Here is a 27,609-nt window from a genome sequence, read left to right as displayed (position 1 = left end):
GGAGTGATATTCACAACGCTGATAAATTGGGAATCGTGGCTGAGGGAAAGTTGTTGTTGATAATAATCATAGATAGCCATAGTCATACATGGAGACAGACACTTCAGCCTAACGTGCCCATGCTGACCAACATGCCCCATCTACACTAATCCCATAACTCTTGGCCCATAACTCACTAAACCTGTCCTATCTATGTACTAGTCCAATTGTCTCTTAAATGTTAAAATAGTACCTGCCTCAACTACCTCCTCCGGCAGCTCGTGTTAAAATATTATCCCTCAGATTCCTATTAAATCTTTCCTCTCTCACCTTAAACCTATGTCTTCTGGTTCTTGATTCCCCTACTCTGGGCAACAGATTCGGTGCATTTACCTGATCTATTTCTTTTTTTTTTTTTTTTTTTTTTTAATATTTTATTTTATTAGAAGTAAGTACAGTCATATGGCACCAAAGTGCCTAATATATATTTTCATAATACATTTTATGTACAACTTCTTTTTTTTTTTTTGTTACACTGAAAAAAGATTAGAATAAGAAAAAGAAGTTAGATAGTAAAGGATAGAAAGATGTGAAATATATAGTGTGTGAAAAAAGAAAACGAGTAAATGAAGAAAGTTGAGAGAGAGAATAGAGAAAAGAAAAGAAAAAAAGAGGAGATCATTATTTATAGTCTTGACCAACCCTCGTCCAGTCCTGAAACAGTTATTTTTTATAATTGTGTTGCACCATATGATTCCAAAAAAACGACGAATGGAGACCAACTCGTTATGAATTGGTCTGATTTATCCATTAGGAGGAATCGCATTTCCTCAAGATGAGCGGTGTCCAACATACTTGCAATCCACATTTTAAGCGTTGGTATTGATGTACCCTTCCAAAATTTAAGAATTAATTTTTTTGCTATTATTAAACCATACCTGATCTATTTCTCTCACGATTTTATACACCTCTATAGGATTGCCCCTAATCTTCCTGCGCTCGAATGAATGAAATTCTAGCCTGCTCAACCTCTTCCTATAGCTCAGGCCCTCGAGTCCTCACAACATCCTCGTAAATTTTCACTGCACTCTTTCCAGCTTAACAACAAGATGATGATGTCCATAGACCACCAGGGGAGATGGCAGCTCTGCCTGTTCATTTTTTTCTTTCCTTTTGTTATTTTTTAGTTTGTTAAAAGTTGGTTTTAATGTTCTTCGGTTTGTTTTATGTGGGGGGAGGGGGGAGGGGATTGGGGGAAACTTTTTTTCAAGTTCCTACCTACCCGGAGATGTGATCAATTTTCGGATCACATTCTGCGGGCTCTGCGGCCTAACATCGCTGGAGCTGGGAGAGTCCTCGGTCTGTTGTGAGCCCCACCGCGGGGCGCGGACTTAACATCGGAGTGGATCCCTTGCCTGGGATCGCTCCCACCGTGACCACTGCGGACTTACCATCAAGGGCTCGCAGTCTCGGGAGAGGCTAATCGGGAGCTCCAACATCGCAGAAGGTTCGACCATCCCTGACGCGAGGTTTGATCGCACGGCGCAGGGGAGCTGACATTCCCCCGATGCAGGAGCTGAACGCCTCGATGCGGAGGGCCCGAACGCCGCCGGCTACGGGAATCAAGACCATCCCGTCAACGGAGGGCTCGAGGCCCCCGACCGAGGAAAAACAAAAGGAAGGATGAACTTTATTTTGCCTTCCATCACAGTGAGGAATGTGTTGGAGTCACTGTGGTGGAAGTTCATGGTAAAATGTGTTTTTGAGTGATTTGTTGCTTTTAATTCTATGACTGACCTGGCCAATGAAATTCCTCGTATGTTGCAAAACATACTTGGCGAATAAGGTGTGATTCTGATTCTGATTCGGATGTCGCCATCAAAAGAACCTCTCACTTCTGAGTTCTGAGGTCCCCACCTGCTTTAAAAGGGCATCAATCATACCGGTGCCCAAGAAGAGTAAGGTGACGTGCCTCAATGACTATCGACCAGTGGCACTAACGCCGGTGGTGATGAAGTGCTTTGAGAGGTTGATCATGGAGCAAATCAACTCCTACCTCGACAAAAACCTGGACCCACTGCAGTTCGCGTACCGCCACAACAGATCAACGGTGGATGCGTTCTCGCTGGCCCTCCACTCCGCACTGGACCACTTCAGATTCAGATTCAGATTCAGATTCAATTTTAATTGTCATTGTCAGTGTACAGTACAGAGACAACGAAATGCATTTAGCATCTCCCTGGAAGAGCGACATAGCAAATGATTTAAATAAATAATAATAAGTGATAATAAGTGTCCGGGGGGTGGGGGGGTGATTGGCAGTCACCGAGGTACGTTGTTGAGTAGAGTGACAGCCGCCGGGAAGAAGCTGTTCCTGGACCTGCTGGTTCGGCAACGGAGAGACCTGTAGCGCCTCCCGGATGGTAGGAGGGTAAACAGTCCATGGTTGGGGTGAGAGCAGTCCTTGGCGATGCTGAGCGCCCTCCGCAGATAACGCTTGCTTTGGACAGACTCAATGGAGGGGAGCGAGGAACCGGTGATGCGTTGGGCAATTTTCACCACCCTCTGCAATGCCTTCCGGTCGGAGACAGAGCAGTTGCCATACCATACTGTGATGCAGTTGGTAAGGATGCTCTCGATGGTGCAGCGGTAGAAGTTCACCAGGATCTGAGGAGACAGATGGACCTTCTTCAGTCTCCTCAGGAAGAAGAGACGCTGGTGAGCCTTCTTGATCAGAGTTGAGGTATTGTGGGTCCAAGAGAGGTCATCGGAGATGTTGACTCCCAGGAACCTGAAGCTAGAAACACGTTCCACCTCCGTCCCGTTAATGTGGATGGGGGTGTGCGTGCCGCCCCTGGACTTCCTGAAGTCTACAATGAGCTCCTTGGTCTTCTTGGAGTTAAGGGCCAGGTTGTTGTCAGCGCACCATGCTGCTAAGTGCTGGACCTCCTCCCTGTAGGCCGACTCATCGTTGTTGCTGATGAGGCCAATCACCGTTGTATCATCTGCATACTTGATGATGGTGTTAGTACCATGTACAGGTGTGCAGTCATAGGTGAAGAGGGAGTAGAGGAGGGGGCTCAGCACACAGCCCTGTGGAACGCCGGTGTTCAGGGTGAGGGTTGAAGAGGTGTGCTTGTCTAACCTAACAGACTGGGGTCTGTTGGTTAGAAAGTCCAGTATCCAGTTGCAGAGGGAGGGGTCGATGCCCAGGTTACCGAGTTTGGTGATCAGTTTTGATGGTATAATGGTGTTGAATGCTGAGCTGTAATCGATGAACAGCATTCTTACGTAAGTGTCTCTGTTGTCGAGGTGGGAGAGGGCGGAGTGAAGTGCCGTTGAGATGGCATCCTCCGTACTCCTGTTCTTGTGGTAGGCAAACTGATAGGGATCCAGTGTGGGGGGTAGGCAGCTTTTGAGGTGTGCCAGGACCAGCCTCTCGAAGCACTTGGTGATGATGGGGGTAAGTGCAACTGGGCGGAAGTCGTTGAGGCTTGCCGCAGTGGAGTGTTTTGGCACTGGCACGATGGAGGTGGATTTAAGGCACGTGGGGACAACTGCTTGGGCAAGTGACAGGTTGAAGATGTCAGTCCAGACGTCTGTCAGCTGCGCAGCACAGGCCCTGAGCACGCGCCCGGGGATGCCGTCAGGGCCAGCAGCTTTACGTGCATTAGTCCTACTCAGTGCCACGAATACGTCGTAGGGGGTGAGTGTGAGGGGTTGGTGATCGGCAGGTAGCACAGCCTTGATGGCTGTCTCTAGATTGTCCCTGTCGAAGCGGCCATAGAAGTGGTTAAGCTCCTCAAGGAAGGAGGCGTCGCTGGATGTGGGGGTGGTGTTGGAGGGTCTGTAGTCCGTGATGGCCTGGATGCCTTGCCACATGCGTCGGGGGTCGGAGTTGTTGTTGAAGTGCTCCTCAATCCTGAGCTTATGGCAGTGCTTGGCCTTCTTGATGCCCCTCTTCAGGTTAGCCCACAACAAAAACTCATATGTCAAGCTGTTATTCATTGATTACAGCTCGGCATTTAACACAATCATCCCCTCCAAACTGGTTACCAAACTCGCAGAACTGGGTCTCTGCGCATCCCTCTGCAACTGGATCCTCGACTTCCTCATCCACAGACCACAGTCTGTTCGTATTGGTGGAAATGTGTCAGCCTCGATAACAATCAACACGGGAGCACCTCAAGGCTGCGTGCTCAGCCCCCTGCTGTACTCACTCTATACCCATGACTGCGTAGCGAACCACAGTGCGAACTCCATCATCAAGTTCGCTGACGACACCACTATTGTGGGGCGTATCACTGATGGGGATGAGTCAGAATACAGAAGAGAGATCGAGCAACTGTCCATATGGTGCCAGCGCAATAACCTGGCCCTCAACACCAGCAAAACCAAGGAACTGATTGTGGACTTTGGAAGGAGTAGGAGGGGGACCCACAGCCCCATTTATATCAGCGGGTCGATGGTTGAAAGGGTCAAGAACTTCAAATTCTTGGGCGTGCACATCTCTGAAGATCTTTCCTGGTCCGAGAACACTAACGCAATTATCAAAAAAGCTCGTCAGCGCCTCTACTTCCTGAGAAGATTACGGAGAGTCGGATTGTCAAGGAAGACTCTCTCTAACTTCTACAGGTGCACAGTCGAGAGCATACTGACCGGTTGCATCGTGGCTTGGTTCGGCAATTTGAGCGCCCTGGAGAGGAAAAGTCTACAAAGGGTAGTAAACACTGCCCAGTCCATCATCGGCTCTGACCTTCCTTCCATCGAGGGGATTTATCGTAGTCGCTGCCTCAAAAAGGCTGGCAGTATCATCAAAGACCCACACCATCCTGGCCACACACTCATCTCCCTGCTACCTTCAAGTAGAAGGGACAGGAGCCTGAAGACTGCAACAACCAGGTTCAGGAATAGCTACTTCCCCACAGCCATCAGGCTATTAAACCTGGCTCGGACAAAACTCTGGTTATTAATAACCACTTTCTGTTATTTGCACTTTACCAGTTTATTTATTCATGTGTGTATATATTTATATCATGGTATATGGACACATTTATCTGCTTTGTAGTAAATGCCTACTATGTTCTGTTGTGCTGAAGCAAAGCAAGAATTTCATTGTCCTATACAGGGACACATGACAATAAACTCACTTGAACTTCAACTTGAAAAGGATCTTTCAACATGTTGGAATCTATGTTGGTAGGAAATCAAGGCAGCAGATGGTGCTTATCTGAGAAGCAATCACAGCAGGAGTTGGGGTACAATAGTGAGATAGAATATGGTCAGGTGAAGAGGCATCCTCAGTCACCTTCGATAACATAAATATTGTGGCACATTCCACTTCTGAAACGTTGGTCCATTGTAATCAAACGTTTGCAAGGTGGTGAGGAAGGTGTATTTCTAGTTTGCTGCAATCAGCGGTAAACATGTCGCTGTGGACAAATGATGTGGGGGAGGAAGAATGACCTGATAGCACTGGGTAAGAGGAGCACGTGCAGGGGAGGGTGGGATGAGAGGAGATAATCGGGTGTGCGTAGGTTGAGGAGAATGAATGCTATCGTCGAGTGAGTGAGGAGTTGGGAAGATGGGTGGGTGGTGAAAAGAGATAGAAACATAGAAAAATAGGTGCAGGAGTAGGCAATTCGGTTCTTCGAGCCAGCACCACCATTCAATATGATTATGGCTGATCATCTAAAATCAGTATCCCATTTCTCCCTCAATAGCAATAATGTCCTTCCTCAAATTAGGAGTCCAAAATGGCACACAATACTCCAGGCGTGGCCTCACTAGGGCCCTGTACAACTGCAGTAGGACCTCCTTGCTCCTATACTCAAATCCTCTCGCAGGATCCGGAGGGAGGGAAATTGGGAAAAGTTCAGAGAGGGATTTGGGTACTATCCATGGGACCATGAAGATGGGTCAGGGTAGGGAGGAACATGGGAGAAATTAATCCACAAGATTGGAAAGTTAAAGAAGGAGTACACTTCAAAATCCATTGATGCTTTGGAGATCCCTGGAGATCGTCCTGGCAGTATCTGGCTCTTCAATTAACATTGAAACATGCCTTTCCCTCTCGGTCTATTTAGCTGTTTACGGGTCATACTCATATCACAATGATAAAGTGCCTCTATATGTACAAAGGATCCAGGTCAACATCCACTGCACATAAAGTGCAAATCATATCTATCGTTGGGTTTAGTATTTTAAGGTTTTAGATCTACAGCACGGAAATGGGCCTTTTGGCCCACATGGGGCCTTCAGTCCATGCCGACCTTCGATCACCCTATCGCCTTAGTTCAATGTTACCCCACTTTCTCATCCACTCCCAACACATTAGGGGCAATTTTATACAGAGCAATTAACCTACAAACCCACTATTTTTGTGGTTCATTCGTAAAACAATGGACTCTATGAGGGAATGGCTGGGTTGAAATCAATTAAGTATCCTTAAATGAAAGAATAAAACAATGAACCTAGTGTGGGAGTACATTGCATATAAATCGATAATCATAACAGGTGCATTATGTTAATTAAAGTAGATTGAGTGTATCCCGAGGCCACTTTAAATCAGTGCTTTCCATCTGTTTAACCCATACATGACAAATACATGTTTAGTTCACACAGGGAGATTAAATCAAGGTTCAGTAAGACCAGCAGAAGCAGAGTATATATGCTGCAGGAGGGGTTGCTCTGATCAAAGAATCATAAATACATTCAAGAAAACCTAATTTACAGTGTTGTTGCAGGCAGCATCTAATTATCATCATATTCCAACCATAATTCCTGCATAACAGAATTTAGTTTATACAGTGGTGAAATTATTATTATAAAGCAGACAACCTGAAGTATACTTTTATTTGAAGGTTGATTAACATCTGAAGCAGATTATAAAGAATTGTGATTGTAAACAGAACGGCTGATTTAAAATAAAGTCAGATAATGAAGGCAAAAAGTGCTTTGGATGCTGTTTTGGGTAGATGTAAACAAATGAAGAACCACTTTCAATCAACTTGGCTTGTAGTACTATGATCCATAGAGGTAAATAAGGTTGCAATAATTTTGCCAATAGAGCAGAGGCCAAGAATCAAAGCAAAACACGCAACATATCGACTATGACACTTAATAATTTCACCACTGTATAAACTAAATTCTGTTATGCAGGAATTATGGTAGGAGTATGATGATAATTTACATAATCTGTAATGATGAGAATTGATCCACTGTTTATATTTTGTTTTCTAAGCTGTTAATTCATGTACAATAAAATGCAGTAATCAAAAAGTACACTTGAAGTATATGCTGATTGCAACACAGCAGCATCTGATTAATGTGTCAAATTAATTTTGTGTTCTGTGGCATTTTCTGGCAGTGCTTTTCCACATACAAAAAATTATTACATCAAAAACATCATTCTTTGGACATTAATGATTTGAATTCCACTTGTTCACAATATCTTGGCATTACTAATTAACAGGCATACGGATTTGACACATAAATACAGTGAGAATTTCAGAAACCTTGATACATATTCCAGAAGTCAGGTCATTGCTGAGATATATGTTTTGCCATTAAAAAGGCAGGAATCAGCCAAACAGAGAAGAATCTGCAGCATGCAAGCTGAGCATTACTGGGCCAAAGGGTAAAACTACTCTTTAACTCCAGACTTGCACAGACACACTAGTTATACATCTTGGATTTTGTTAAAAATGTGTACATTCATGACAAGCTCATTCAAGAAAATGCTTATGAAAGGGAATATATCTTTCTTTTTACAATTTAAATGATTGCATTAAGTATTCTATATTCTTTACAGCAAAAGTAAGAATTAATTCAAATTAACGTAGATGTTCAGCACAGTTCTTCCAAATTCCTTTCCAATTGCTGCGAAACATAAGGCAAATGAAAAAATATATATTTTGCACAAGTACCGGTAGCTTTTTTTTCACTTACTTGACTGAGGCTCTGTTGGTCATGTCCTGGAGATCACCAGGGTCAAAAAGCTGTGATCCCTTTAGTCCAAGCTCTTCACATGCTCTCAAAAACAATGTAATGTTGTCCTATAGGAGACAATAAAATTGATACAGGATGATGGCATGAGTGCAACAGTGCATTAATGCAAGTGTTATTAATGGAATATTATATGCCAGCAATACTTTATTTAAAGCCATGCTGATTCATTTTGGTTTATAGCCTGTGCAGCTCAAAAGTAAGTAATCATCTCACATATTTGTAGAACACCTACAAACTAACCTCTGTCCAAATTATTTGAACAAAATGGTAATTATATGTAACAAATGGAACAATATGTAATTATAAAACAAAGTTAGCAAGTATCTACAAAATATTAACATTTGCTTCTTGATGTAAATTAAATAAGTGTTGGTATGGTTTGCCTGCACATTCCTCACAAATATTATGAACTGAAATTAAAGCATCTTCCTATTTACTTTGAATCATAATCGCAGTCTGACGGTTAAAGGAGACAGACACTTAAGGGCCTGTCCCACCAGCATGCGACTGCATGCGGCGAGCGCGACCTAACGTGGTTGCTTGAGCTGTACGGCCTCGCGGGGCCAGTCCCACTTCGATCGCCGGAGCCGTATGGAGTTGAGCGGGGCTGGTCCCGACATTGCGCGGGGCTCCGAAAAACTAACACTGTCCAAAAATTCCGCGCGGCACTGGCCTGTCGGCCCGCAGCCGCATTGAGGCCATACGCAGTGCCTCGACGGGCGTACGCACCGTCTCGACGCCGTACGCAGCTTCTTGACGCCGTACGCCTAGCGCATGGCGTTGCGCGATGAAGTCAGCGCCCGGCGTGCAGTTGCGTGATGACGTAACCGCCCGACGCGGTGCGACGTCCAAATTCAGTCAGCCCACCTCCTGCCCAGCTGATTGGTGGGTATGATGTCGGGACCAGCTCCGCACAACTCCAGACGGCTCCGCAGTTGGAAGTGGGACCGGCCCCGCGAGGCCGTACGCCTCAAGCCACCACGTTTGGTCGCGCTAGACGCATGCAATCGCATACTGGTAGGACAGGCCCTTTAGAGATACAACGAATGTCCAGTTTTATCTGCAGAGAAGACAAATAAATTAAGTTTGGGGTGCAAAATTGCTGGTGGCAGTGATCTTTTTAGGACTATAAAGGTCTTACTGTATACTGAGGGCTGCTTTACCAATGTACACCCAGCATTGAAAGTATTATGAATGGTGAATCTGTGGAATTCATTGCTACAGACAGCTGTGGAGGCCAAGACGTTGGGCATTTTCAAAGAGGAGATTAATAGGTTCTTGACAGAAGGTTACAAAGGAACCTTCCTTTGTAGAGAAAGAGCAACAAGAATTATGGAGAAGGAAGCAGAATAGGGTTGATGGAATGGTAGAGTATACACAATTGGCTGAATGGCCTAATTTTCCCCCTATGTAGAAACATAGAAACATAGAAATTAGGTGCAGGAGTAGGCCATTCGGCCCTTCGAGCCTGCACCGCCATTCAATATGATCATGGCTGATCATCCAACTCAGTATCCCGTACCTGCCTTCTCTCCATACCCTCTGATCCCCTTAGCCACAAGGGCCACATCTAACTCCCTCTTAAATATAGCCAATGAACTGGCCTCGACTACCCTCTGTGGCAGGGAGTTCCAGAGATTCACCACTCTCTGTGTGAAAAAAGTTCTTCTCATCTCGGTTTTAAAGGATTTCCCCCTTATCCTTAAGCTGTGACCCCTTGTCCTGGACTTCCCCAACATCGGGAGCAATCTTCCTGCATCTAGCCTGTCCAACCCCTTAAGAATTTTGTAAGTTTCTATAAGATCCCCTCTCAATCTCCTAAATTCTAGAGAGTATAAACCAAGTCTATCCAGTCTTTCTTCATAAGACAGTCCTGACATCCCAGGAATCAGTCTGATGAACCTTCTCTGCACTCCCTCTATGGCAATAATGTCCTTCCTCAGATTTGGAGACCAAAACTGTACACAATACTCCAGGTGTGGTCTCACCAAGACCCTGTACAACTGCAGTAGAACCTCCCTGCTCCTATACTCAAATCCTTTTGCTATGAAAGCTAACATACCATTCGCCTTCTTCACTGTCTTATGGTCTTATCGTCTAATTTCCTCAAGGTCTAGTAATGAGAATATGTTCCAAATGGTGATCAAAGTGCACATTTACTACTCCACTGTTCTGCAGCATTGATAGATGGGGTTTGGGTGCATGGAAAGGTACTGTGTGGTCCAGAACAAGCCCCACATCCAAAGCTTTGAAGACATAGCCACATCCCCTGAGCTTTGTCAAGTGTCAAAACTGAATGTCTCTGACATTCATTAACAGATAAATACCATTCAAATCCAAAAAAACCCAACATGTATTAAAATGTAAAATAAAAATTAAATCACATAAAAATAATCTTTATGGAAAAAATTGGAGAAAATACAATTAATTCAAAAAAATATTAATTTCCTCTTTTCATACTTATCTCTCCCTTTCATAGGCACTCCTCTCTATTCAAACAAATGGATACACTGCTCTTATACGGGGTCTGCTGCAGAGTTGCAGCAAGATGTGGCCCAGTGCACATGAAGCCCCATAGTGGGAAACAGCAGGGAAATCACTGGCCAGCTTGGACTGACCAGTTCAGGGCATCCTCAACCATGTTGCAGTCCCAAACATCCTGACACAGGAAAGGGAATTTGAAAGACTGCTAAATTAAAACATGTCCAAGACACAACGGTTCCTGAAGTATATTGGACTTTCCTGATCGTTGACTAGTTTAATGTCACAAAGAAACAACTATGAGATAAAGGGGGCATAAATTTGCCTGACTGCAACTGCAATTAAAATTTAATGTGGAAAACAACATCAAACCTATGTCACTCTTCGGGAATCTAAAGCTGCAGTTCATTCTCACTTATAATTGTTAGCTTTGTTGTGATATTTGAGGATGAAATTCATCAGCAATCACTTGTTACAAGCAATAGTTGCACATTGAATATTTCTGAGATGACATGGCACTTTGAAGCCATGGGTTTCAGATAATAGTTGGGATATCAGTGTTTGCAATAAGGTTGGAGGATATAGCAACTTCATGACCAGAAGTAGTACTAGATGTAAGGGACCAAGCCCATTGGAAAGGGAAAACCTATTCTCAAGTAAGGATGTTGTGATTTGGATTCCACTTTGCCTGTGTTGTATCGAAACAACAGCTGCTCCAATCTTTCTCAGTCATTCGGATCAAGGTTTATCCTTATGATGGAGAAAAACTTGATGAGTTGCTGCCATCTATTGGGTAGACAGCACGAGCAAGGCAGGTTTTGCATCAGTGATGGGCTGCAGTGAATGTTCAGGTTGCTTACTGAAACAGCTGCAGTGTGTTGAATAAAGTTACATTTCCGTGTCTTTGAAGCAGAGAGGATTCTCTGTCCCTTTGAAGCTATTCTCCAGGAGGGATGTAGAGAATGTACCTCCTTGTCCTTTGAAGCTTATTGAAGTTTTGCAATTCTATTGTGCATTACTTTATCGATTACATTACATCTTCACAAAAAGCGAGATGAAAAAAACAAATGTTATCATACAATAGCTATTTTCTTCAGGTAGTATGATATCATCACATTTGTATGCAAAGTCATTTGGTTTTAAAGAAATGCACATGTTATCATCAACTAAAGTAGTGTTTCCACACGAACAGAGAAAAAAACATTTTGCTCACTAATTTTGATGGGACATCATCATGAAATGGTTAATGTCATCCATACACCAATGTATAGAAAATAACCAACAGTCCATGAATATAAAGAAAACCACTAAAGCCAAACAGGTATGGACAACAGCTTCTTTATCCTTCAATCCATCATGTCAGAAGATAGACAGAAAAAGCTGGAGTAACTCAGCGGGTCAGGCAGCATCTCTTAAGAAAAGTAATTGGTGACGTTTCGGGTCGAGACCGGTCTGAGTTACTCCAGCTTTTTCTGTCTATCTTCAATGTAAACCAACATCTGCAGTTCCTTCCTACAACATCCAGTATGTCAGTTTGGTATGTGTTATAGGCATCTCAAATGACTTTGAGCAAATCAGGCCCATATTCCAGATGTTACATTTGAAATTAGAAATCAGTGCTCCCTCCAAAGGAATCTATCTACGCTGTCAACTGAATGGCCCTTTTCCTCTACCTAACATGTGGAGAAATGTACACATCAGGAGTCAAGCATAATATCACTGACCCCATGCATTGTCACAGAATATATTACAGTGTAGTATGTCTGAGTAATAGAACTGTTTTGTAACCTTTTCAGACAATGCCGTAATATTTACAGAATGTTGATCACTTATTGCTATGATATAATGTTCAGATCTACTCACTTGCAATTTATAACGATGGATTTGCAATCTATTTCTGTGCAACACTTACATTATGACTGCTCATGTTAGGAAAAGTGGGCAAGAACAATTGCTGGTGATGCACCTACCCGAGCTGGTAACATCACAAAAATACCAGCAGAGGAAACTGGGCAATGCAGGAAAGCCACCGATCTCATTGCCCCATCAGCAACAACGCCCCGATAAGTCCCCTATATATTTTCAGATGGCTATAAGATCTAATTTCTCCATGGTCGGTGGAGGAGCCATTCTTGCTTAGGCTAGTTACTGTTAGCATATTTTATTATTCTGTCTACATATTTCTTGCAGAATTATTTTGTACGCTTGGGGTGGGATTTTGATACGTAGATAGGCGTGACATATATCGGATGAGGCTAGCGAAACCACTGGGACTGGTCAGATCGATTGGAGCGAGCAGAGGAGAAGGAATATAGCTTTTTACCAGATCAGATAATCAGAACGGAAAGCTACGATTTGTATAAGGATAAAGAGGATCTGCTATGTTTACTTCTTTGTCTGTACAACTATTTCAATAAAATAGACAACAGACAATAGGTGCAGGAGTAGGCCATTCGGTCCTTCAAGCCAGCACTGCCATTCAATGTGATCATGGCTGATCATCCACAATCAGTACCCCATTCCTGCCTTCTCCCCATATCCCCTGAAAAGAATCAAACTGGAAAGAACGACTGGAGGATTCGTTTTTGCTATCAGCTACGTACAATCACTCCTCCCTGCTTGTGTAGTAACGGCAATGGAAAGCTGAAGCTTGGAATAGTTTGAAAGTGCCGTTACAGTCGAACTGAAGGTGATTTAGAAGCAGCCAGCACAAATATCCTAATTTAGTCATTTAGTCCAATCCGATTACAATTCTGCTAATTACATGAATAAAGCCTTAGAAAAGTGTTTAATCTACTAATGGCATCCCAGAGATTCCAGCACTGTGGAATATAGGGCCATGCCAGATTGCTCCATAGCTCACATCTGCAATACTAACAAACAGAAGGACAATCAATCCTTTTCAGAACTTATGAAAAACAAGCTACAGAAATGTTAATCACCACCAAAAAAATTTCTTGAACAACTTTGCGGCTTACCTTAAAACCAGAAAGGGACATGCCTTGAAGGCTAATACCACTTTTCCAATTCCAATATCAGAGGTTTTGTTCATGATAACTGTGCACACATTTTTATGAAGATGGAATTGAGCCAGTTTGAGTTAAAGAACATTTAATTTGGCTAAAGTTCGATGTACTTATTTGGGTAGAAATTGAAATTAAACAGTGGTACTAGTCACTCACCCCCAACTAAATTCACCACATATTTTCAGTAGTGGTGAATAATTCAGAAGCAATATCTTATTTCTCCCGTAGCTTTGGTACCTCAGAAGCAGCCAACATAAATACCACAGTTTAATCATTTGATTCAATATGATTACAGTTGCCTTAAATTCTTGGAATAATGCCAGGGCATAGGCCCTAATCTATTTATCTAAACCTTCTCTAACACTTACTTTCTGAAAAAGAAGTGCAATATTTGGTTCATCAAACATAATCTTTGTTATAAAGATTTGTTCCAGAGGGTCTTTCATAAGATGCATAAAAAAAATAGCTAGCATCACAAAGGAACTGCACGATAAAACATTCAGGTCGCATGTTCTCCTACAGGTTAGAAACATAGAAAATAGGTGCAGGAGTAGGATATTCGGCCCTTCAAGCCAGCACCACCATTCAATATCATCATGGCTGATCATCCAGAATCAGTACTTCGTTCCTGCTTTCCCCCCATATCCCTTGATTCCGTTAGTCCTGAAAACAATATCCAACTCTCTCTTGAATACATCCAATGAATTCACCTCCAGTCAAGGTAAAGGGAGCTGTGCAATACTGACAACATTTTCCAAACTGAAAACTAAATCTTGTGTCTCTGACTGATTACGGTTTAGCAATGAATGATCATACTGTGTGCACCACAGCTAGGTGGAGTACAATGACGTTAGATAAACAGCACACAGCTGCCAATGTCTGCAGCTGAAGTTTGGCTCCCAGACACACGGAGGAAAATGCTGCTACTGCCAAGAAATATCACTCTGTACACTGCCTGACCTTGACCAGGGCTGCTAACTCTCATGGTTTGAGCGTGAGAGTCACGCATTTCAACCAATTCTCACGCCCTCACGCTGATGACAGAATTCTCACGCTGTCTTCAGTCCTTGCGCAGCTAAGATCCTATAGCGGAGCTGTATGATCTTTACTGCACAGTTTGTCTCTTTGCGCCACATGACAGCGATCTGCACGGTCTGGGGAAGCGCGTCGGTCCCGGGCAACGGGTGTCAGCGCCTCTGTGTGTCAGCTGCGAGCGCTGTGCTGCCGGCCACCGCTGCAGCCACCACTGCAGCCTCGCTCGCTCGCTCCCTCCCTCCCTCTCTCCTGCCCTTCAACTCACATGGCAGCGCCAGCGCTGCCAATCCACACTACACCGTCCCCGCCAGACGTCCGGGAGAGAGAGGGAGGAGAGAGGGAGGGGAGAAAGAGAGAGCGAGGGAAAGAAAAAATGCGAGGGATGGAGGCAAAGAGAGACAGGGGGAGGGAATGTAGAAAGGGAATGAAGGAAGGGAAGAAGAAAGGGGAGAAAGAGGGAGGGGGAGGAAAGAGGGAGGGAGGGAGTGAGGGGGAAGGAAAGGTGTGTGTGTGTGTCTGTGTCTGTCTCCCTGTGTGTGTCTCCTTGTGTGTGTGTCTCCCTGTGCGTGCGTGCGTGTCTGTGTGTGTGTATGTCTGTGTGTGTGCCTCCCTGTGTGTGTGTGTGCGAGTGCATGTGCGTGTGTTTGTGCGCCTCCCTGTGTGTGTGCGTCTCCCTGTGTGTGTGTGTGCCTCCCTGTGTGTGTGTGTGCGTGTGCATGTGCGTGTGTGTGTGTGTGTGTGTGTGTGTGTGTGTGTGTGTGTGTGTGTGTGTGTGTGTGTGTGTGTGTGTGTGTGTGCGCCTCCCTGTGTGTGTGTGCCTCCCTGTGTGTGTCTGTCTGTCTCCCTGTGTGTGTTGTCACATCCTGGCCTTAGACAGGGCTGCCAACTCTCACGCTTTAAGCTTGAGAGTCACGCATTTCAGCCGATTCTCACGCTCTCACGCTGATGACAATATTCTCATGCTGTCTTGTCCCTGCAGTTTGTCTCTTTGCGCCACATCAGAGCGATCTGTGCGGTCAAGGGAAGCGCGTCAGTTGGTGGCTGTGAGTGACATAGCGTCTCTTCTCTTCTTTTCTTTCTTGGTTGAATGTGCAGCCACTGACAACATGAAGCAGCCAGAGATGGAACTAACCAGGTGAATCAGTTAAAACATGGGGGGGACCACAATGAGGCCAAACATCTCGGACAGGGTTCGGCAACCTATGGCCCGTAACCTGAAAAACCGCGGGGTTTTTTTTCAATTAGTTTTCGTGTGGTCGGGGCAGGCGAGCCAACCTGAGATCTGCAGCCAGTCCCTGGGAAGCGAGCTGATCTGGGAACGACAGCCCGTCCCTGGGCACGCAGAATGACAACTTGATCATATTGGACATATTGGGCCAGCCATGTACATGTTGTATAACTCTGACTCTATGCAGATCTGAATGGGCTTAGAATTACCATTTAAGCAAAATTGCCCCCACTTTCCCCATTTTGATTCTTGAGATTAATTTCCCTTTGCTCTGTTAACAGCATTAAAGTACTTATGAGGTAGAGTCAGGAAAGGGAACATGTTATTTTTTTTTTAGTTTGCTTTAATTTGTTAGTTGATTGTTAGTTGACCGCCATAATTTCTGAAATGGTTTTAAAGTAACTTAACTGTTATAAAGCAGTAATAAGTGATTTTTGTCCAAACAATTGGAACTTGCATAAAATGTTTGCATTATTAGCAGGGCTGCCAACTCTCACGAATTGAGCGTGAGACTCACGCATTTCACAAAATTTTCACGCTCTCACGCTGATCACAAATTTCTCACGCTCAAAAATCTGCAGGTGCTGGAAGTTCAAAATAAAGCAAAAATTGTTTTAGAGGTGAGTAAAAACCATGAGGGGAATATAAGGTGGATGCAGTCTTTTTCCCGGGATATGTGATTCAAGAACTAGAGGGCATTGGTTTAAAGCAGAGCTGTCAAAATACCGGCCTGCTGGATGATTTTGTGGGAAAAAAAGTAGTTTCGTTTCTCCCGTGTAGATGAGGTGAGATACGGCGGTGGTCCCAGCACCAAACCCCCCTCCCCCTTCCCCCCCCGAGGCACGGCTCGCACCCTCACCTCCAGCGGCTCTATGTCCGTCGGCCGCTCTGTCCACACCCCATGGAGTTTTAATCCCGGCCCGGAGCCAGGAACGGGCCGGGTGAGTGGGGGCGTCGGTGCCGCATCCGGAGCCGCGGGGATGAATCTTGGGCTAAGGCTCCGTTCTGATGCCTGACCCCCGGGTCACTGACCCTCACCTCCCCCGGACCCCAGCTGGACAAGGAGCACCTGGGCCGGCCCGCATTCTCGGGAGTTAAAAGACTCGCTACAGTCTGCACCAGATTGCACAATTTCAAGCTGAAAAATGCAAAAGCTCCCTTCCCCCTCCCACACCCTCCCTCTCTCAGTCGCTACGCTCCCTCGCAATTTCTCACTCTCAACTCTCACCCAATGTTGGCAGCCCTGCCTTGACTGAAAAACAAACCAACTTCTTTTGTTTGCTTTCAGGTGCTGATCCTGTACAAGCCCTAATCAAAGACCATTTAACAAATCAAACCTCTTCTGCATACAATCTGTGATTAAACATGTATGTCATTATTAAAGTAAATAAACCGTGAAGATTATGAAATTATTTCCTGAAAAGTAATTACTGAAAATATAATTACATCTCTAACATTAGTCCGTGAAGGTTGCGACGGAACATTTAAGATGAATGAATATTGTGTATAATCAAGTTCTTCTCTCCACTACTTTAGGGCATTTAAAATAAACACATTAAAGCCTCCATTAAAATTACAGCAGCATATTTCATTGTAAATAATATTAACAAGCCAGTATCATCAAAAGTAATTTCTATAATCAAGTCATTCATAGAACCCACGATTATTCCATAGTTATCAGTTCCAGTTCCAGTTGGGATTCCAGTAATTTAATGGAACTGTAATCACATTTGATCAAGTGATTAAATGGTTGTATTTTCGTTGGCTGAAAGGTTGATCACACTGCCTTTTTGGATAAGACATTCAATCACCACCCCATCTGTCCACAGTAATGGAAACAAAAGGTCAGTGTTTGTTGACGATCAGTAGAGTGGCTTCAGTTCCTCAAAACCCTCCATCAACCTGCAGCAACAAGGGTCACGTAGAAATCACTCATTTACTATGCATGAGATCTTGCTGTGTAAAAATTTGCCGCATTATTTACCAACGTGCCAATGATACTATGCCATTAGTCATCAGAAGTTTTGGAAAAACACAGAATTTTTCTTTATTAAAATACACTTATTTAAAAAACTGGGAGATCTTTATGAGATGGGGATTCAAGAATTACAGTTGAAATATCATCTGAAAGGTAGTCAATACTTTAGATATCTTCAAATACGAGACTATCTGAAATCACATACCCAATATATGGTTCCAGACATACTAGACGAATGCATGAATAGAAACTCGGATTCAAATAAGTTAATATCGTACCTTTATAATACCCTTTTAAATATACAAACCCCATCGTCGGAAATAATTACGCGAGTTTGGGAAGATGAATTGGGCCTAACAATTTAGATGGGAGGAAAGCCTTCTATATATACACAACTGTTCTCTTAACGTTAGGCACTCGTTAATACTATTTAAAATATTGCATAGATAAACTCAAAAAGATCTTCACAAATGTTTCCCCTATTTGTGATAAATGTCTCCTGCAGGAAGCAACTCTTTTGCCTCCTGTATAAAGTTACATAATTTCTGAAGGGGAATTTTTGAAATTTTTTCAAAAATACTTGAAATAAAATTGGACCCCAACACGGAATTGATGACTCTAGGTACGTCTGTCAGAAGCCTGTTCTGAGCGAACATTATCTCAAAGACGTTTCCTTAACTATGGCCTGATAACTGCGAAAAACCGAATACTTAAATTTTGGAAACACACATCAGTCCCTACTGTGAAGATGTGGGTTACAAACATGTCTGAGACACTACATTTGGAAAATATTAGGCTTGTCTTGGCAGAAAAACCAGATCAATTTTTCAAGACATGGACAACCTTCACCGAATTCTTACAAGGATAGTATGGCGCAACACAAATTTGTATTTAAATCTGACTCTGGGTTGGTGAGGTGGGCGAGGTGGGGGACGAAGGGCAGGTATATCTCCACTTTTTTCTTTTTTTTTTCTCTCTTATTTCTTTATTCACTCTTTGGCCACACTACTTTAGTAGTCTAGGGGTCTTATCTTTTCACTTTTCTCTTTCTCCTTCTCTTGTTCTTTCTCTCTTCTTTTCCCTCATTTTCAGGTTATAAGGTTAAAATTGAAGCTGTACAATAATTGTATAATTTTACATGCCGAATGTTTTATTCTTGTGCAATTGCTTCTAATAAAAATAATTTTAAAAATAAAAAATAAATAAATAGCACATATAACTGGACAAAATATTTGTTTGAAAAAGCTTTGACTACATGGGCAAGCTTTTTATACAGCAGGGAGTCGTATGAAGGCAAGGCAGGATAGCAGCTTTATTTAGGTATGTTGCAAAGCGTACCTGAAGCGTCGCTGAAAATCTGTCGCTGCGGGTGTGCGCGATTTTGGCGCCGTTTAGAGGGGGGCGGGTTTAAAACGCGATTTTCCCTAGGCTGTTCAAATTGAGGATGTTCAGCCTAGTTAATTATTAACGAAAATTCGCTGGAAGATTCCGTCGCTTTAGCTATTATTACTTTTAAGGGCTTTATCTAATTGTTATAGTAGTTTAAAAATTAACCTCTAAACCCCCGACCGCCGGCCGGATCTCATACAGGGGACAACAGAAGGTAGGCTGTTTATTTTTACATTAAAAAGGGCTTCTTAAGATCCCTTTATACAATGTTTAATGTTGCGAGTAGCTAATTTTGGGCCCATTATATCCCGCAGTATTTTTCTGGGCATTTGAGGGCACAAATCTACCGCAATGTGAACGTTCTAAACCAGCGCGTTCACAGGATCCCACTAGAAAGCCGATTTAAATGGACTTTAATTTACAGCAATTGAACACTAAATTCCTTCCATTTGGCCTATAAATTAATGTAAATGAGATTTAAAAATCATGTTTTATTGTGAATTATTTGTGAATATTATTTGGACACTTAGGCTATTTAAAAATGTTAATCATTTATTAAAAATGGATAGATGTTTAGATCCAGTAATTGAAGTTTGAAATTAGCTACAATTGGGTAACTAACTAATTATATGCTTTAATTTCAGGTCATCCAAGTAAGATTATTTTATATTTGTTTCAGAATGCTTCAGTCTATGATAACTGAAAATTTCATTCAGTTCTCTTAATTTTTAAGAAGGTTATGGGCTTTTGACTGTCCACGATCACAGCTTTTTTGTTATGTCCATAGAAAATCAATAGGGAACAAGATGCTAATTTCCGAGTATGAAAATGGCCATAACTTTTTAAATACTTGAGATATGAAAGTGAATTAGGTGTCAAATTATACTTATTTTTATGCTTTATCTGATGGAATAAATTGCAGACTTGATTTTTTAAATCTCAAAATTTTGTAACATTGCTACTTTATTATTCCAATATGCTTGGTAGAGATTTGGGACAAGCACAGGAAACTGTACAATTAACGTACAAAATCTTTGGAATGTGGGAGGAAACCGGAGCACCCGTGGCGAACCTACATGGTCACAGGGAGCACGTACAAAGTCCATACAGACAGCACCCGTAGTCAGGATTGAACCCAGGTAAGACAGCAACTCTACCGCTGCACCATAGTGCATTGGTCATAGAGATGGGTACAAGCACAACATTTAAAAGATATTTGGATGGGCGTGGATATGGGTTCAGAGGAACATGGGCCAAAAGCAGGTAAATTGGATTAGCTTACATAGGCATCTTAGCTGGCATGGAGGAATCGCGACAAAGGGTAAATTTTCATACTATATAACTATATAAATAGCTATAGACAATAGACAATAGACAAAAGGTGCAGGAGTAGGCCATTCGGCCCTTCGAGACAGCACCGCCATTCAATGTGATCATGGCTGATCATCCCCAATCAGTACCCCGTTCCTGCCTTCTCCCCGTAGCCCTTAATGCCGCTATCTTTAAGAGCTCTGTCTTGCTCTCCTTTGAAAGCATCTAGAGAACCAGCCTCCACCGACCTCTGAGGCTGAGAATTCTACACTCTCAACTCTCTGTGTGAAAAAAGTGTTTCCTCATCTCCGTTCTTAATGGCTTACCCCTTATTCTTAAACTGTGGCCCCTGGTTCTGGACCCCCCCCCCCTCCTGCCTCTAGCATGTCCAAACCCTTAATAATCTTATATGTTTCAATAAGATTCCTCTCATCCTTCTAAACTCCAGAGTATACAAGCCCAGCTGCTCCAATCTATAAGTTATTCCTTACTTTGTCACATTAAAAGTCACTGTACAAGATGAGGACTCATGGTGTTTAATGTATTATATTGAATGTATTATATTGAAAGGGAATAACATGTCATTGAAAAAAAAGGTTCATTGGAGAGAAAGGGCATAAAAAGTAATGAAGCAAGATGCAGTCATAATTCATTGGCTGCAGTGACAGATCTCACCATGAACAGACAGACTGGAACTCAAGCAGTTCTCATTCCACTTGCTTCATGCTTCGGTGAAGGTTAAAGTTGTGCAATAGGAAACAGATCACAAAAAGCTTTGAGCTCTTGGCAAGCCATACCGTAACTCTCTCTGATCTGTCCAAGAATTAATGTTTTGTTCCAATGCCTTGGAGGGATATTTAACAAGCATAAGATGCTGTCTCATTTCATTCTTCTGCTCTAGTTTCTGCTTAATTCGAGGGGATCAAAAGTCAAAGGAGGATAGCCTTGGTCTCCAAGAAGCCATCTGCTACGCCTCTAAATAATGTATTGCAGAATGTCATAAAAGTTAGCATTCATGGTTAATGTTGGGGTAATACAATCCCATGTATGTAATGTCTGCCTATGATCAGCTTCATTGTAATAATCAAAACAATTATTTCATGGAGGCTCTATAACTGATGGTGTCATGGTGTCATGGTAGTGGTAGGGTGCTGGTTTCAGCTGTTGGTTGCATGGAGGTGAGTAGCGAATAGCTGCCCTTTACATCAAGGTAAAAGTGGTCAATGGGCATCAAAGGTAAAACAGTCTTATGGTTTGAGTCATAGGAAGGTAACATAGAAACATAGAAACATAGAAATTAGGTGCAGGAGTAGGCCATCCGGCCCTACGAGCCTGCACCGCCATTCAATATGATCATGGCTGATCATCCAACTCAGTATCCCGTACCTGCCTTCTCTCCATACCCTCTGATCCCCTTAGCCACAAGGGCCACATCTAACTCCCTCTTAAATATAGCCAATGAACTGGCCTCGACTACCCTCTGTGGCAGAGAGTTCCAGAGATTCACCACTCTCTGTGTGAAAAAAGTTCTTCTCATCTCGGTTTTAAAGGATTTCCCCCTTATCCTTAAGCTGTGACCCCTTGTCCTGGACTTCCCCAACATCGGGAGCAATCTTCCTGCATCTAGCCTGTCCAACCCCTTAAGAATTTTGTAAGTTTCTATAAGATCCCCTCTCAATCTCCTAAATTCTAGAGAGTATAAACCAAGTCTATCCAGTCTTTCTTCATAAGACATTCCTGACATCCCAGGAATCAGTCTGGTGAACCTTCTCTGCACTCCCTCTATGGCAATAATGTCCTTCCTCAGATTTGGAGACAAAGGAAAGTGGTTGTCATTGTTGAAGCACAATCATTTCAGTCCCAGAATATCACAACAGCAATCCTTGACTAAGACCACCCTTTCATCGAAAAATTAGAGATGGGATTGTTTACAAGTGATTGGGTCAATTCCAATTACAACTCCTCAGCAAAAGAAACAGTCCAAGTCAAAGCAAACAGATTTCAGGGATACGTTGATAGGAGGCATGAAACTGACTGGCAATGGCCATCTCCATCAAGAGAGAATAAACCATCTGCCCTCGATACTCAATGACATTACTATTGCTGCATCTTCTACCATCAAGATTCAAGAGGTTACCACTGTCAAGAAATTCAAATAAACAAGCAACATAAATCATATGGTCTCATGACCAGGTTAGAGTCGAGGTATCCTATGCCAAAATACCCACTCCCAACACCCCAAGATCATTTCTCCACCTGCATACCTACAACTATATGCATCTCCACCTGCCCTAATAAGTGCAGTGCCAACCATTCTCAAGTATCTCAGCATAATCTAGAACAAAACAGTCCACGTTAATGGAAAACCATCAATCTCATTGAATCTCATTAAGGGCTTGGACACGCTAGAGGCAGAAAACATGTTCCCAATGTCGGGGGAGTCCAGAACCAGGGGCCACAGTTTAACAATAAGGGGTAAGCCATTTAGAACAGAGACAAGGAAACACTTTTTCTCACAGAGAGTTGTGAGTCTGTGGAATTCTCTGGAGAGAATTCTCTGGAGAGAGAGCTAGATAGGGCTCTTAAAGATAGCAGAGTCAGAGGATATGGGGAGAAGGCAGGAAAGGGATACTGATTGGGGATGATCAGCCATGATCACATTGAATGGCGGTGCTGGCTCAAAGGGCCGAATGGCCTACTCTTGCACCTATTGTCTATTGTCTATAACATTCATTACCTCCACCAAGGCTGCACAATGACAACAGAGTGAAGCATTACAAAATACACTGCAGATTCTCAAACAGGGCCTCCAACACTACTTCCCAAACCCATGACCTCCGCAATTAAGAAGGTGCAAGAGAACACAACCATCTGCAGATCCTAAGTCATATGCCATCCTGATCTGTGTTTAACTCACAAGAAGCAATACCTTCACCAGAGGACAGCAGTGCCTCAAGATGGTGGCTCACCACCAGTTTCTCAAAGGCAATTAGAGATAGGCAATAAATGCTGGCTTTAGTTACTGACAACACCCAGATCCTGAAAATCAATATATAATTCTGTACGTAAGTTGCATATTTCCTTGGGTTAAGCAATGGACAATGCAGAAATGAATGGATGGGAGATCACTAGATGGCAAAGCTAGATTGCCCTTTATGCCTGTGACTATATTTTCATACCTTTGCCATTGCTTGACAACATTTAATGAAAACTGGTTCTGCTGGAACCAAATCATGAGAGGATTGTGCCACCTGCTGCAAAGGACACTTGTGTCCTGGGAGCAACAGTGCGAATGCCAATTAAGATGACCATCTTCTTTAATATCTTGGTAATTGTTCCTTCGCACCATCACGTACCATATAACATTTGACCCACAACATACCAGCAAATGAATGAAGCTTGAGTCGAATATCCAGCATTTTCATGTTCTTTCTCACTGTACCCCAACTGCAGAGCTGCCTAACTATGCACTGCAGCTTACATATTACAGCCACTGTTGCAGGTTACCTCTCTTGCCTGCCACCACCACCCAGATTTATTTTAAGTGCCACAGTTAATCATCCAGTATATTTAGATATATTATGTTACAAGGACTAATGCATGAAACACTTGACGATGTGAAGGTGCCAAGGGTACATTGCAGTCTGATCATGTGCCTTGTCGGAATTTTGCTATGAATGAAATAAAGCTAAAACACTCTCAAGGAATGCTAGATCTGGCAAGCACTAAATTGAGAACAGATTGACAGATAACACCAAGTAATAGGGCAATATGCCCAGTAAACATTACTGTTAGCAAGTCCTGCGTTGGCAGCTTCCCTAAACCTTTGTGTTTTCTTCCACTTTAACCCTTCCTAGTGCAGTATTGTACAAGATGTAGAAACTGAATGCTGGTTATAGGTTATATTGATGGTAAGGGACTGAGCAATAGAAATGCCATTGGATGTCAAGCATTGGTAGTTTGAACAGTCTGAAGAAGGGTCCTGACCCAAAACGTCACCTATCCATGTTCTCTAGGGATGCTGCCTGACCTTCTGAGTTACTCCAGCATTTTGTGCCTTGGTAAATCAGCAGTTCCTTGTTTCTACTAGTTAGAAACAGGCTCTTTGAGTCAGTGCTGACCATCAAACAGCCATTTATACTAATCCTAATTTTGGCCTCTTCATATTCCCATCAACAACCCTCTCCTGTCTCAACCCTCATCAGGGAAATCAGATAACCCAGGCCTGATACAACATCACACAGGCTATATAGGTCAAAGTTTGGCTGGAGGAAGAAGGCTGCCATTGGAAGGAAGGGGTTAGTTATGGCATCGATTAGGTTCTGAAGATAACCTGTATGCCACTGTATCTGGCCAAGACCTGAGTTATCCAATTTCCTTGTAAGCTCTGCAATGTTAGACCACATGATGGAAGGATCATTAGCCTCATGCAGTATCAGACGAGCCTTGGGTTCTTAAGGTACTGAATTTCCAAGCAGTTAGCACCAAATGAAATTGTTGTATGGTCATTAGGAAGTGTTTGCTTAATGATCCATTATAAGTACTGAGTAATTCCTCAGGATAATGCTTTGGTTTCGCCAGACTGAGTAGGAAATAATGAACATTAAATAATCATAGGATTCATATTTGTGAGGTAGAATTGGCAGTTGGTGGTGCTGAACCACTTGTTGGTGAGAGGGTAATGTTAGGTTGAGCCAAATTAGAATATCGGTATGGGTGTGGTGTTGGGTGAATAGTAAACTTGGACGGGTGTGTTGAGGATGAGGATGTGGAGCTTGATGGAGAAACACACCAGTAATTCACATAAAGGGAACCTACTTGGCATAGATTTACATAGCTGGCCTTGGAACTAATCAGGTAACCACTTCTTTAGTTATGCCAAAGATCTTTATAAGAGTGTCTTATAGAACGGAACAGGAAATGGATGCGCAAATGAAGATGCCCTATTCACCTCTACCCCATTGTGGACATTGAACTTTGTCCCTGGAACTGGTGCTGAGAACTATATTCTACATTTTGTATCTTTCTCCTTGCTTTACCTATTGTGTGATTGTACTTATCTAGTATTATCTGATTTGATTGGATAGCGTGCAAAGCCAAGCTTTTCTCTGTACCTTGGTACATGTGACAATAATAAACCTGAACCTAAAAATAAGAAGAGCTCAAGGTCACAAGTCTTTTAATAAATGGCAGCGGTGCCACCAATGCACTGATGAACAAAAACAGACGATGCAAAATGCACATTCCCATCAGGGCCCCATGCTAGCAGAACTGTGACTGGTGATTGTAGTATTAGCCACCTACTGAAGATATACAATATTTGCTGCGAACTGGGACTTTTAGCATTAGTAATTCAAAGAATATTATCAATAATTCTCTGCCTGAGAGGGCAGTGGAGGCTGGTTCTCTGGATGCTTTCAAGAGAGAGTTGATAGGGCTCTTAAAGATAGCGGAGTCAAGGGATATGGGGAGCAGGCAGGAACGGGGTACTTATTGTGGATGATCAGCCATGATCACATTGAATGGCGGTGCTGGCTCGAAGGGCCGAATGGCCTACTCCTGCACCTATTGTCTATTGTCTATTATAATTAGCAGTGGTCACTTAATCAATGCAGTAAATGTGATTAACAAAAATATAATTTATATGCATTCTGAGGGTAAAAGACAATGAGAAGGAAATGGTTAAAACTTTAAGTGCAGTACTGCCTTACAAAATGATCTGCAGAGTGGGATGTATTCTTGTCAGATCATAAGATCATAATTGATAGTAGAATTAGGCCATTCGGCCCATCAAGTCTACTCCGTCATTCAATCATGGCTGATCTCCCTCCTAACCCCATTCTCCTGCCTTCTCCCCATAACCTCTGACACCTGTACTAATCAAGAATCTCTGCCCTAAAAATATCCAGGATAAACTTCAGTTAATGGCACCCCATTTTGTGTTCAAGTCCCAATCCAGAGAGTTTATTACATATTTTAGACAAATACTGAGGGGCCGTTAAAGTTCTCGTGATGGTGGTTTTGGTATGAGATATTAAATCAATATGTTGCCCATTCTTCTGAGTAGTGGCACAATTTCAAAGAAAAGCCAGAGAGCTTTATTTAGTATCCTCAATCAATATCACCAAATACAGATTTTCTGGCCATTGCTATTTTCGTGATGTGGCAATGTACAAATCGACTATTACATTTTCCACACTGCAACAGTGACTACACTTCAGATGCTATAGAAAGGATTATATAAATACATGTCGTTTAAAAAAAATATAGAATTTGATTGTTCAGACCACACTGTGATTGAAATGATAGTTCTCTCCTTTCACTCTACTAGGACGGGTCAGAGTGAAGAGAGAAATTAAGAGCAGAGGCTGCAACACCAGATTAGAAACCCCAGCCAGGCAGAAACCAAGATAAGCAGCAACATTTTTCGGATCACAAACCCATTGCTGAGAACCAAGCTTTGCAAACACCATTCTAAACAGAGCTCGAAACATCAGGAACATGAATAAAGAGAATTGAGAAGAGGATGACAGGTAGTATTTTCAATCATAGCAAACATCTGATTAACTCACAATAGATTTGATTGTTATTTGATTGCTCTGTACAAAGCAATGTAAATTCTCACTTGCTTTAATGGCCCCTGTATCTGCCATTCCTTAAGAAAATAAAAACAGTACAACATGTTTTGGTTGCATCAGTCAGCAAGTTCCCTTTCTTCACAAGATCCTGTTGTATTTACTTAAACAGTGTATTCAGTTTAAACTCTGAAGGTTGGTCACCAAGACTTCCTTGTATTATAGTCTGCTTGGACATTCTTGTGTAAAAGGTCTGGACAAACTCCATTGATTGTAATTGATTTGAGTGCCTCGACGTGCTATAAACATTGTTCAGTTAATGATCCCATTTCCTCAATCTTAAAATACAAAATAAAATCATAAAATGGGTGTGCTGAGAACTAAATACTTGTTTAAAAGCCTCACTAAAGCAAAAAGGTAATAAAAGAATATTGAACAATTTTAACAGATTTATAAAAATGTAAAAGCACAATAGTGTTATCAGCAATGCAGTTACATCATGCACATGTTGCCTGCATCCTGTATTATGATTTTTATTCATACCTAAAGTCTCTAATGGTTGGAAATCCCTCTCACTTCTCCGCTTCTGACTTCTCT

The 27,609-nt window shown here is 42.6% G+C and overlaps 1 protein-coding gene across 16 annotated transcripts in view; it reads right to left on the bottom strand.

The window, feature by feature from the left end:
• limch1 (LIM and calponin homology domains 1) overlaps positions 1-27,609 on the bottom strand; it is a 359,063-nt gene that overhangs the window by 127,651 nt on the left and 203,803 nt on the right. For all 16 annotated transcript variants that reach the window (XM_033027735.1, XM_033027743.1, XM_033027771.1 and 13 more), the window contains exon 4: positions 7,930-8,036. In XM_033027735.1, coding sequence (XP_032883626.1) covers positions 7,930-8,036 — 107 coding nt within the window. The remainder of the gene's footprint in view (positions 1-7,929; positions 8,037-27,609) is intronic.

The sequence above is a fragment of the Amblyraja radiata genome, chromosome 1 (genome assembly GCF_010909765.2).
Source record: "Amblyraja radiata isolate CabotCenter1 chromosome 1, sAmbRad1.1.pri, whole genome shotgun sequence".
Lineage (NCBI taxonomy): Eukaryota > Metazoa > Chordata > Chondrichthyes > Rajiformes > Rajidae > Amblyraja > Amblyraja radiata.
The sequence above is the reverse complement of the archived record's forward strand: the minus strand, read 5'-3'. Positions and strand labels throughout refer to the sequence as shown.